Genomic DNA, 13,389 nt, shown 5'->3' on the forward strand with positions numbered 1-13,389 from the left:
CTGATACATTACAGTAAAAAAATATATATATTTTTTGATCGTTGTATACAGTATGAGCATATTCCAATAATAATGTGTGGTTGACACAAAATCCCAAGGCACACCTGAACTTGTCTCACGGCACACCGATTGGGGACAAGGTGATAATAGAAAACCACTCCTACCAAATCTAAAAGGATGTTGTATTTTGACTGTATGTCTTTTCTGACTATGTTGCTGACGGTGTGATGGCCAACTTCTTGCTAAGACAAATCTATGGTAGTAAAGAGGTAGTAGTCTATGGTAGTCAAGATGAGGTGGAACAATAAAGTGTTATCTTAGTTAACCCCTAATACCGGGAAAGACTCTGTGTCATTTTAGATTTGACTGTTAGCGATAAAAATAGCAGATATACAAGCTCACAGCGCATCACTTCGTGCTGCGCTGCAAGCTTGTAGACCAGATTTTTTACAAATCTTGGAGAAAAAAAAATCTAATCTTTGAATATAGGGTATATATTTTTTTAAAGCAAACGTTTTTTCATGCTACACCTGCTAATTGCCTCATTGCAAAGCTGTGTTTCTTGTTCCTATACTGTATAATGAGTGTGTTTGGTGATGTGCTTCATTTTTGCCCTGATGAAGACCAGTTAATGGTCAAAAGATGTTGGCTTGGCAGTTGCCTTTTTAATTTAATAAAGGCTTTCCTCCTCTTTTTAACTTTGAGTGCCCGGATCGTCTCTCTATTTTCTAAACATTTTCTTACTCTAATCTTTGCTTCTGGGGGGGAAAAAATATTTGGACATGTGGGTCCGTGGCCAAATACATATTGGGGGTCCTTGACATGAAAAGGTTTGAGCACCACTGATAGCGGCATACATACATTTTTCAGAAAAGGATTAGAATTTAGAAGACATTTTTAGAATGGGCCTCAGGTATTAATGGTTTAGCTTGTGTCATACAGCCTCAGGGTAAAGAGATAATGACATTTATTATCTTGTCTCTTTATTCAGCCAGTTAATAATCAGACAATCAGACTACCACAAAATTAGTTCCGATGTCTGTGTGTGTCTGTCTGTCTATACACTCCACAGTCTCGTCTGTCAATCATTAGCAGGTAGCGCCAATTTGCACAGTACTAGACAGACAGACAGACAGACAGACAGACAGAGAGAGGGAGAGGGGGGGAGGTGGGGGGGAGAGAAAGGGAGACAGAGAGAATATGAGAAACAGAGGGAAGTAAGTGGGTTGTTGTTTGCAGTCATGTCTGTCAATCATTACCCAACTGTGCCCATTCCAAGACCAGTTTTCTCACTGTGTGTGTGCGTGCGACGTGCGTGCGTGCATGTGTGTGCGTGTGCGTGCATGCGTGTGTGTGTGTATGTGCGTGCTTGTCTGTCTGTCTGTCTAAGGAAGTGTGAGAGCTGGGCAGCTGCAGGCTTAGAGAAGGAGACTAAAATTAGACTCCCACCCATAGATATTTCTCCAAGGAGTGTGTGTGTGTGTGTGTGTGTGTGTGTGTGTGTGTGTGTGTGTGTGTGTGTGTGTGTGTGTGTGTGTGTGTGTGTGTGTGTGTGTGTGTGTGTGTGACCATACCCCCTCAGTTTGCTGTCCTGCTATGGAGATCCAACTGGAATCTCGACTGAAATGCCACCCGAAATTAGAGAGCCCTCAGCGTATGTGTGTGTGTGTGTGTGTGATTGTGTGTGTGCGCACGTGTGTGTGTGTGTGTGTGTGTGTGTGCGCACGTGTGTGTGTGTGTGTGTGTGTGTGTGTGCGTGCATGCATGCGTGCGTGCGTGCGTGCGTGCGTGCGTGCGTGCGTGCGTGCGTGCGTGCGTGCGTGGAATGTCCCTGTGTAGTGGAATGCTGGGAAAGAGACTATTGGTCTGCCTGGCTGACATTCTACACAAGCGTCTACAATGTCTAAGAGAAATATATCTCTCACTCACACACTCACACACCCACACACCCACACACCCACACACCCACTCACACATCCACACATCCACACACACACACACACACACACACACACACACACACACACACACACACACACACACACACACACACACACACACACACACACACACTCCCTTGATTTTGATTTTATCTGCATATTAATCTGTATATATATATCATGTCAGCATGTAGTAAGAGACAGGACTGGAAAAAACAAAATCAGATTTTGCTGTCATATCATATGTTTGAAAGAAGACATGGATTAATTCTACATAGACCGAAGAGATGGAGTGGACAGCAGGGAAAAGCTGAGGGCAGATGAGGACAGAAGAGAAGAGAAGAGAAGAGAAGAGAAGAGAAGAGAAGAGAAGAGAAGAGAAGAGAAGAGAAGAGAAGAGAAGAGAAGAGAAGAGAAGAGAAGTCTAGTACAGCACACATTTAGTGTTCCTTACATTGAGAAGTGCTTGAGTTTGGCCTCTATGCTGCGGTGTCTCATGCACATCCTGGTCAATGCAGAGCCAATGTCTCTGGTTCCACCTGAAATGCAAACAACACAACAAGTATAAATAACACAAGCACTACATAACCATGAGATGAATGGGGCAGTGACATAACTTCATCCATCTATCGTTCCATCAATATGTCCCTTGTTTCATCTCTACAGGTATGAACTAGAAGTCCAGGTCTATAACTCGGCTCATTTGATCAGTGACAACCGAGAGGTGTATTCTGCAGGCCAGAAGGTACACCTTCCCTAATCCATCATCCATCCATCCAATGATTCATCCATCCATTTACCCATCCCTCCATTAATCCAGTCATCCATCAATCCATTCCTCTATTCATCTATCCATGATCCTTCATTCATCCGTCCATCCATCCATAAATAATCAGACACATCATGTTCAATACTGTGCAGCTGAATGAAGTACATTGTACATTCTACATGTACATTGCAGCTAAGAGTCCATTAGGAACATGCAGTCAGTGGTATGGTTTAGTGAATGAGCTGCTTTGTGTGCCAGACATGCACACATACCACACAGGCCAGTGTCAACTGAGACTGACCAATGCCACATTTTTGTGGCATTTGAGTCCTAGACAACCGATTATGTTTTGACCAATAGTTTGCAAAGTCAAAGGTTCTATTTAAGAAATAATTTAACTTATAAGCAAAATAAATGAACACAAATATATCATTTTGGATATAAAATGGATGTTTAAAAAAAAAAGAAACTTGAAAACTTTTGAAAGATTTCACGTCCAATGATATGCCCAAAAACAGTGACATCAGGTTGAAAGTGGTAAAGAATTGGCACCATGGCTGGGCGGCTAGCGTAGCGGTCCGGGTACATAGACTGCTAAGCGTGTCACCCCCCCCCACCCCACCCCCCCAATTGCAGAGAGTAATGTTCTAAAATGTTAAATAATGGCCAATATGTCGGCCAGGCCGATAATCATGAATGACACAGAGGGACTGGACGGATAAACTACTACAACTTGGTGGCAAAAAGGAGGCTGTGGAGACAGAAACACAATGAAACATTGCAGGTCAAAAAGGAGGCTGTGGAGACAGAAACACAATGAAACATTGCAGGTCAAAAAGACGTCTCCATGAGAATATTCCTAACATGCAATCACAGCACGGTGACAGCTGTGACAAAAAGGACAAAGTTAGAGAGAACAGGGGGAGAGATAGAGAGAGAGAGAGAGAGAGAGAGAGAGAGAGAGAGAGAGAGAGAGAGAGAGAGAGAGAGAGAGAGAGAGAAAGGAACATTGAGGTCAAATGTGAGGTTTCACACCATGGTTCAGATAAACATGTCTCAACTCTGTGATGAGTGACAGAGGTCACTGAGATGAGACAGACAGGCTAGTTGTTTTAATTAATTAACTCATGCTGGAAAGGGGGCTTCCTGTGACTTCACAGACAGAGCATTTTCACTGGTGACACAATAGTAAGAATATTGAAGATGAGGTACGAAGTCAGTAAGCAACTAGCTAGCAGCTAGCTTATCCAGCTCTCAGTCCCAACAGCTGCAGAAGGTTGCATTTATTTTTTATTTGTATTTTTTTATTTTCATCATACATTAGACTTAAGTACAGTAATCCACCATCATTACAAGACTGTAGGTGGCTGCCCCAAAAGTGCAGGAATCCATTTTCAGTGCAGGGGTGGAAAGATAAAGTTTTAGCACTGGGGCGGGTAATAACTGGATTTCTGTCTACTGGTTTTGGCATACTTATGTGCCTAAAAGTAAACATTAGAATAGCCTTTAGGCTATTTGTATATTTGAAGAAGGAAGGTTGCAATTAAAAAGTGGACAAACTGTGGTCCGCTTAAGTTCTTTCATTAGCGTACTTTGACACAGAGATTTTGGGACAGCGCCTAGAGAATGTGCTGGAGACTAGAGGTGATTCTAACAAGCTGATTGTCCACAGTGGAGCCACTGAAAGACCGCTAGCTGGGAGGCTAAGTACAAAAACCTGACGTTGATTGACAGAACCATTGTCTTGCTGCTCAGTATGACTGGGTTGCTTCTCTGTTGGACTGACAACACTGCTGTGTGTGTGTGTGTGTGTGTGTGTGTGTGTGTGTGTGTGTGTGTGTGTGTGTGTGTGTGTGTGTGTGTGTGTGTGTGAGAGAGATAGAGGAAGAGAGACCGTGTGTGTATGACACACTGTGCATGTATAGGTAACAGTGTGTGTGATGTTCTGTGTGAGAGAGTATATTCATATTCCAAAGCATCTGTGAGATGAGTGCTGACATGTTGCTGTGTGTGTGCATGCATGCACGGCACGCGCATGTGCGTGCGCGTGTGCGTACATAAAGCAGGGACTGCACTGACTGAAGAATAGGCGGCTCCCGTTGGAGAACATTCACACACTCGCATCAAAATGTCTGATAGTTTACAACACACACACACACACACACACACACACACACACACACACACACACACACACACACACACACACACACACACACACACACACACACACACACACACACACACACACACACACACACACACACACACACACACACACACACAGATTTGTGGTGTCGCTGATCTGGAAAGCCATCCTTGGACACCAACGCCACACTGCCTCGTACCACCAGGAGGGACGTGGTCAGGGCAACGCCAGGAAGCAGTACAGATTATACCAAAGAGGGCGTCCACAACCACAAGATTTCAAATAAATGAATTAATCATATAGATATATCTCATACTCATTTGTTTCCCTTGCAGGATTGCTGCCCTATATTGACCTAGTACTGAGTAAGAAAACAGTATTTAGAATTTAGAAAAAATCACACTCGTGGGATGTATCATCATACATCGTCACATTCCGTGCTCAGCCAATCAAATCATCACAAAAGTGGTACACACAAACACACAAAGCTGGGCATAGGAGGCCCCTCAAAAAGTGTTGATAGAACAAAAGTAGATGTACAAATAAAATAGTCCCCCACCTCTAAAAAGCCTAGTCCAAGATTTATTTAAAACAGAAAACACCAATGTTTTTATTTTGGCTAGTCAGGGGAGGCAAGCGGGTCCAAAGAATTCCCAACATAACAAAAAACATTCCAACTGTAACCGTGCACATTAAAATCCTCAGTGATAATGTATCCAGTTGTAACTCTGACAAATGTACCAGAATCAAACCAAATGGACCCTCGCAGGTCCATTTGGTTACATTTGGGTCAGATGCCGATCCAAGGTAAATGAACGCTGAAGGTCTGACTGAGTACCCTACCCTGTGGGAATCCCCCATGCAGGAGAACGTGGATACACAACAGTCAATGTGACTAAATGGGCCTCTTGTCTCGGCTGCAGGGTTTAGAACAGGTTGAATGGGTGCATAGTCTGTGGTGTCAAAGTGGAAGAGTGTGGCACCAGACCGGGGTCTCAAACCAACCTTCTCTAAGAGGATTTAATGTCCAGTCAATCTGCCTCTCTCCCTCTCTCTCCCTCCCTCTCTCTCTCTCCCTCTCTGTGAACTGTGAATGTCAATCTCTCTCTCCATCTCTCTCTCTCTCTCTCTCTCTCCCTCTCTCTCTCTCTCTCTCTCTCTCTCTCTCTCTCTCTCTCTCTCTCTGTGAACTGTGAATGTCAATCTGTCTCAAGCCAACACTTTGGATAATGTATGAGGATATGCGCAGTGAATATGACTTAAAAGCAGTCTTGTCCCGGGCCCTCATATATGCTTAACTGAATAAATAGGGTCTTTTAGGGGGTTTCAAAGTCACAGCCAGTATCAGGTCTCTAAAAACATTATGTGTAAAATGACTTGCATTCACACAATGTAGCGTAGATTCTCTCTCTCTCTCTCTCTCTCCCATCTGTGTGATACAAACAGTGGCCGTTGGTCAGTCAAGCACTGGGAGAGAGTGAGTTTGACCACTCTATAACGCATGGACACACACACACACACACACACACACACACACACACACACACACACACACACACACACACACACACACACACACACACACACACACACACACACACACACACACACACACAGGTAAACAATGCCGATAAAGATCGTCTTCTCTATAGGTCTGCCTGTAATTTAACCACTTCAAACCCCATTTCTAATTTGTCGTACGACGATGATGCATGAAAAAAAGCCAATCTACAGCCTTACAAATTGTCGCAATGAACATTTTTGACAATAACGAAGTGACCAAAACAGGGATGTCAAGTTGAAAGTGGTTGATACATAACGCTAGTACTTACAAAGACAAGGGTGTGATAGTGAATGAGGATATTCCACATGGGGCACAGGGTTCAACCCCCCCGTCCGTCCGTCAACTATGCATCACTACACTCCCATTGAGGCCCATTCATGACTTCCAAATGGTTCTTTCCATCCAGCCATCTATCCACCATTCACCCTGCACCGTGAAGTGCTTGTTTTTCCACAGGGTGTGGTTAGTGTGCGCCATAAGAGGCCCCTCTGTCATAATAACACCATCTCCTATACTCATTCTTTCATTCATTTATTGTATCCATCCATCTTTCTTTCCCTAGCTGTGAGTGCTTGTTATTCCAATGGGTGTGGTTTGTAGATGCCCTAGTGGAAGCCTCTCTTGCCATTTCGACAAACCGCAGAAGAAAAAATTCCCGACGCCCCTCCCGTCTGCGTGGTTTGGTCCACACTGTGGAGAACGGGCGGCGGAACACTCCATCTCTGCTCAGTGGAGGGGTGGTACAACATATCATTAATACCACTGTTGAAGGCACAGGGACACTTATTGTTTGATTACATGGATGTGTGAGAGAGAATGAGTGTTTATGTTTGACACAGGCCAAAATAAACGGAGAGAAACAGAGAGAGAGAGGGGGGTTGGGGGTGGGGGGCATTTGGTACTAGCATCCAGATCATTTCCGTGCGTGCGTGCGTGCATGTGTGCGTGCGTGCGTGCGTGCGTGCGTGCGTGCGTGCGTGCGTGCATGTGTGCGTGCGTGCGTGCGTGCGTGCGTGCGTGCGTGCGTGGGTCCAGTGCCTTTTCTTGTGCTTGTACACCCGTCTCTTCCTCCTCTCTCGCTCTTTCTTCTACATCTGTTTTCTGTCAAACGTGTCACACCTCTTTGACAGCTGTGGTCAATGACTGAATATGCCAGTGTTCATTTTGAAATCAGACAGCCCGTCTATGACTGCAGATGTCAGTGGTGCTCTGTAAAAAGTTTCAGTTTAATTGTGAGAGTATAAATGGACCCTTATTTGATACATTCAGGGTCTTACTGTGTGTGTGGCAACAACCCCAAGCCAGAACCTAAGTGGTGCTTTTCTTTCCAGTAGAAACATTAATGTGGCCGTGTTATCTATTCCATGTGTAAAAGGGACTTCTCACAGCAGGATACTTACTTGATGGGGACTCCTCTATGTGTGCCAGTTACCATGGAAACGTGCGTGTGTGTGTGTGTGTGTGTGTGTGTGTGTGTGTGTGTGTGTGTGTGTGTGCGTGCGTGCGTGCGTGCGTGCGTGCGTGCGTGCGTGCGTGCGTGCGTGTACTGTGCACACGAGCAAGTGCACGCGAGCTCCTATAGTGTTGCTGGGCTACAAACCTTCAACTTTCTGTTGTTGAAGACTAAACTGATTGACAGCCATGCACTTCTGCAGAAAACACTGCAGCCAGCATGCAAGCCAGCCAACACATGGAGGCCAATAAATGCACACCTCACAGTGGGGTGTGATGTGATTTTAGGGGTACAAAGGTTCATCGAATTCAATTCAATTAAGAAAATGAATAGATTTGCATAACATAGCAATATCTACAAGCTTACAACTCATTGTTGTGGGGTTGTAGATCACTATTTTCACTATTCTTTGCGTGACACCATTGCACAACAGGGTTGATCATAAAAAACTGGATTTGGATTTATTTTCTTCATGACGATTCATTGATTTATTAGTTGCTTCATTATTCGATTATGCAATAAAGTAATCAATAGAATAATTGCTAAGAAGATAACGGCTAGTTGCAGCCCTAGTGGATTTGTATGTATTGTGTTTACAACATTTGACAGTGTGTGCATTACAACACTGACTCCAGACAAAGTACCTACTAACTCATAACTACATGTCTACTCGTCTGTCTGACACCTACTGACCCCTGGATGGAAATAGTTGCATCGGTAGCTGACCACACACACACACACACACACACACACGCTCACAACACACACAGCTCTATAGTTGCATCCCTCTGGTGTGTGTGTGTGTGCGTGCGTGCGTGCGTGCGTGCGTGCGTGCGTGCGTGCGTGCGTGCGTGCGTGCGTGCGTGCGTGCGGCATAGCTGACTGTCAGTAAAATAGCTGCTGTGTGAGTGTGTGTGACATGGCTGCTCAGAAGGCTTGTGCCCATCCTTGTACCGCCAACTCTTCTAACCCAACTCACAAACACCATACGCTAAAATCACTGATAATTTAATACATTTGTACACTTAGAAATAGAGTCCAAGGTGATACAGGCACATCCAAAAGATATTTTAACAGCTGGGACAACAACACATACACAGAAAAGGAGAATCCGCACACTGTAGCTCCCACAGTCCCATGATCAACTTTTAATGGACAATGTTTCAACCCAACAGGTCTTCATCTGGTCTGCGACAAATATGCAATAGGCATGTTTAAAGGCGTGTTTGGGTATTTAAACATTGTGACAGACATGACAATTCCGAGTTTGTATGTGTGTCATCGAGAGACAGACAAAGTGTGAGGCCATTTGCAACTAAATCTATGTCCTCAAGCACTCTTTACGCCTGTCCCTTGGAATGTCACACTCCGCTGACAGTGTGTGCAAGGCATGTCTGACCTTAAAGATAGGATGGGCATAAATATATAGACTAATGGCTCTGGAATCACCACAAAGACAGTCCAGTCATAGTATTACTTGCATTTCTAGCAAACAAGTTACACAATGACGTCATGACAGCTGTCACATAATGTACAATCTGAGAACCCATCGTCAAAAAATAAAGGAAAAACAGTGCCCTCTTTTCCTTTGAATTTGACGGAGTCAACAGTCTGTCTCGAGAGACTACATACTGTATAATGGAACTACATAGGCTTTAGGTCATCTCACAGGTGAGATACTGTACTGCTGCTACCTAGGATGTTTGGCCGAGGGCAGGACGTTATGTAAAGAATACTCTCCATTACCCTGAGAATAAATGTCCAGGGACATTCTATTGTCCAATTGTCTCCATTTATGTAACAGGATTACATTTCAGAATGCTAAAAGAATATGATACTTGAGATGCTATGTGCTATGCTATGCTATGCTATGCTATGTGACACAATCAATAAGAAAACAGGGCATCAGAATGGTGCTAAGCCTTAACAGTTCCAGGAAACAGGTATAAGACAGAACTCAGTTCTAGAAACATTTTTGAGAACATGTGGCCCATATCCCGTCCCCACTTTTCCTGTTAATAATAGGCCTCTGACTATTTTAAGCACAGGCACAAGTACTGATGTTAATGTTCTTTATGTGTGTGTGTGTGTGTGTGTGTGTGCGTGCGTGCGTGCGTGCGTGCGTGCGTGCGTGCGTGCGTGCGTGCGTGCGTGCGTGCGTGTCCTCCCCTGAAATTAGATCAATGGTACTATTTCTAGTAAACCAACAGAGGAACACATCTGCTACGCATTAAATGCACGAGAAGGTCTACATCGCCACAATGACCATAGCGCGATACGGAGGGGCAGTGGAGGGGAGGGGGGAGGGGAAAGAATGAAAACAGTGTCCACTCTAGAGTCAAGTGAGCAGTCTATTTTCGGCACAGCCACCCACCTTTTCTTTCCACCTTTAAATAGCTTCTGCCTTGTCATTACACAGGAGGAGGAGGAGGAGGAGGAGGAGAGAGAAGGAGGAGGAGGAGGAGGAGAGAGAAGGAGGAGGAGGAGGAGGAGGAGAGAGAAGGAGGGATGGAGTAGTCATGGAAGGGTATATACGGAAGAAAGAGGGGGAAGAAAGAGGGTGAGGCAAGCAGGTCTGGGCGGGGTTTTAACATCTCCATCAGATACAGGCTGGCTAAGTTAAACCTCAAACGCTGTGTATGGTGAACAGATGCTCCCCGTCAACCGAGGGCTAGTGGTTACACTGATAACAGACTGTACAGCTGGGCACACACACACACACACACACACACACACACACACACACACAGCTGGACAGGGACAAGGTGACCTGTTCACCAGCTAATTAGAGAGAAAATGTCAAGATGAGAGGGACACAAGCGTGCGCGCGCGCACACACACACACACACACACACACACACACACACACACACACACACACACACACACACACACACACACACACACACACACACACACACACACACACACACACACACACACACACACACACACACACACACACACACACACACACACACACACACACACACACACACACACACAGTGCAGTGACCAAATTTACTCAACATCAATTTTTTTCCTTGCCAGATAACCAGATCTAATTATTTGTGCCATTTGGTGAGGTAGTGAGGTGAAGATGACTTTTTTTTAGAGAAACCCCTTCAAAAAACAGGGAAACACCACCATGGTGTCAACCAGGGCCACTCCCCCAAACTAGACGTGTCAGGTGAAAGAGCTGTAAGACTCAGTGGAGTGGCAGAGCTGTGAGTCAGCTGTACGCTCCCATTCTGACGCACATACTGCTTTACATTCCAATGATGCCTGTTGCAAGACATGACAGATGACACACACACACACACACACACACACACACACACACACACACACACACCCGCAGCTGAGCAGTTGGCACACTTAAAAGTGCCACCCACGCAGCATACATACATGCTAGTAAGCCTAGAATTTCTCCACCTCCTGCCCCCCGCCCCATTTAATTGCCCCAATTTGATTTTAAAATTCTCCATGTTTACTATAACGCCCCCCCCCCCCCCCCCCCCCCCCTCTCAACCCATCACAAACCCACTGAAAGAAGACCTCCTTGCTGAACAGGTGCCCGGACCAACGAGCACTATGGGTCTTTGCAGTTGGGGGTGCTTTACATGTATGCCACCCAAACGCACCCACGCCAGCATTGCATTCATTCACTACATTCTGGGTAATTGTTTATGTTAGTTGTTGATTTATCAATGAACATTTGATCCAATCTGCCTACATTCTCTGGTTGTCCTGTCCTAAGATATCAGCACTGTAAATTCCTTCACTGCTTTGTTCCACCTACATTACATTGTCACTACATCACACCCCAAATAATAATTCCCCAATTATTATTTTTTCAGATCCAGTCCACTCAGGGGCATTCCCATTTTTAACAGGTTCAATCGGTTCATATGTATGAACCTAGAAGAGGTGAGATAATATTTGACCTAAATGAAGACCAAATGAATGGATCAGTCAATGGTGATGAGAGGTGGGTGCCATGTAGCCTGGGTAAACCCACTCCCCGAGGGGGGAGGGGTTTACCCAGGCTAGGTGCCATGGTCAATGCCTGGAATAGTCTGCTCTGTTTTTGGGGCCTGCTGTGTTTCCCTGGGAACCAAGCCCACCTTCTAATCCATCAATACTGTAGCTGCTGACAGACAGTCAGCAAGTCCGTCTGCCCACACTTCCCTCCGCAACACATGGATGGACGCACGCATGCATTGACACGCGCACACACACACACACACACACACACACACACACACACACACACACACACACACACACACACACACACACACACACACACACACACACACACACACACACACACACACTCACGCATATGCACATGCTGTGGTGTGACCAATGCAGACACATACTGTACATCTCAGAATTGTGTGATTGCAGTCCATGGCAGCTGTCATCCAAAACATGTAGTGTAGCAGCAGGAGAGGGAAGACGGAAAGAATGATAAGGATAGACTTAAACAAGAAAGGCAAACAAATCTTCAAAGTTGACTGAAATAGCCATTCAGCGATGCGATGCACTGTGAGCTTGTAGATCGGCAATTTTTGTCTCCACCAGGCCGAAGGCATTGGGGGAGAGTATGTTTTGCACTCCGTCCGTCCGTCCGTCCGTCCGTCCGTCCGTCCGTGTGTCCGTCCGTCCGTCTGTGAACAGCTAATCTCCGGCACCGTTGACCCGGTCAATGCCAAACATTGGCTTTCAAAGTTTGCAGGATTGGCCCTTTTGAAATAAAAAACCTCAAATCGTCCAATTGCCATCAATGGTGTAAGAAGAAATGGCACCCTTTTCATATTGGCCTATTATAGCGCCACCAGGAGGCCACAACCTGGCCTGGTGGAGACCTGTGCCCCGAGGGGCACTTTCTCTAGTTACTATTTGTTATAGGAGTATAGGCCATATAGGGATTAAGTAAGGGATAATGTACGGCTGGGTGGTCATTGTTGATAGATAAATCACCGACAGGCTGATTTATCTATCAACAATGACCACCCAGCCGTACATTATCCCGCTTATTACACGGCTACTTAATACACAAATTAATAAATTGACCCAAAAGTGACAACAAAACAAAGTATTTCTTAGCTTGCTTACGGTAATGAACGTATTCCAAGTTGGCCCTGCAGCTAGAGCGCAACGAGTCGCCTCAGAAACAAGGAACTGAGTGTTGACCATATAAGGGAACCACTGGACTACAACATGACCATATAAGAGAACCACTGGACTACATATCCATATAAGGGAACCACTGGACTACAACATGACCATATAAGGGAACCACTGGACTACAACATGACCATATAAGGGAACCACTGGACTACATGACCATATAAGGGAACCACTGGACTACATGGCCATATAAGGGAACCACTGGACTACATGACCATATAAGGACTACATGACCATATAAGGACTACATGACCATATAAGGGAATCACTGGACTACATGACCATATAAGGGAACCACTGGACTACAACATGACC

General features: G+C 45.2%; 1 protein-coding gene across 2 annotated transcripts in view; it reads right to left on the reverse strand.

Moving 5' to 3' along the window:
• LOC306924308 (protein MTSS 1-like) overlaps window positions 1–13,389 on the reverse strand; it is a 92,900-nt gene that overhangs the window by 27,059 nt on the left and 52,452 nt on the right. For both annotated transcript variants that reach the window (XM_079502785.1, XM_079502784.1), the window contains exon 4: window positions 2,395–2,479. In XM_079502785.1, the coding sequence (XP_079358911.1) occupies window positions 2,395–2,479 (85 nt within the window). The remainder of the gene's footprint in view (window positions 1–2,394; window positions 2,480–13,389) is intronic.

Source organism: Electrona antarctica (assembly GCF_951216825.1).
Source record: "Electrona antarctica genome assembly, chromosome: 6".
Lineage (NCBI taxonomy): Eukaryota > Metazoa > Chordata > Actinopteri > Myctophiformes > Myctophidae > Electrona > Electrona antarctica.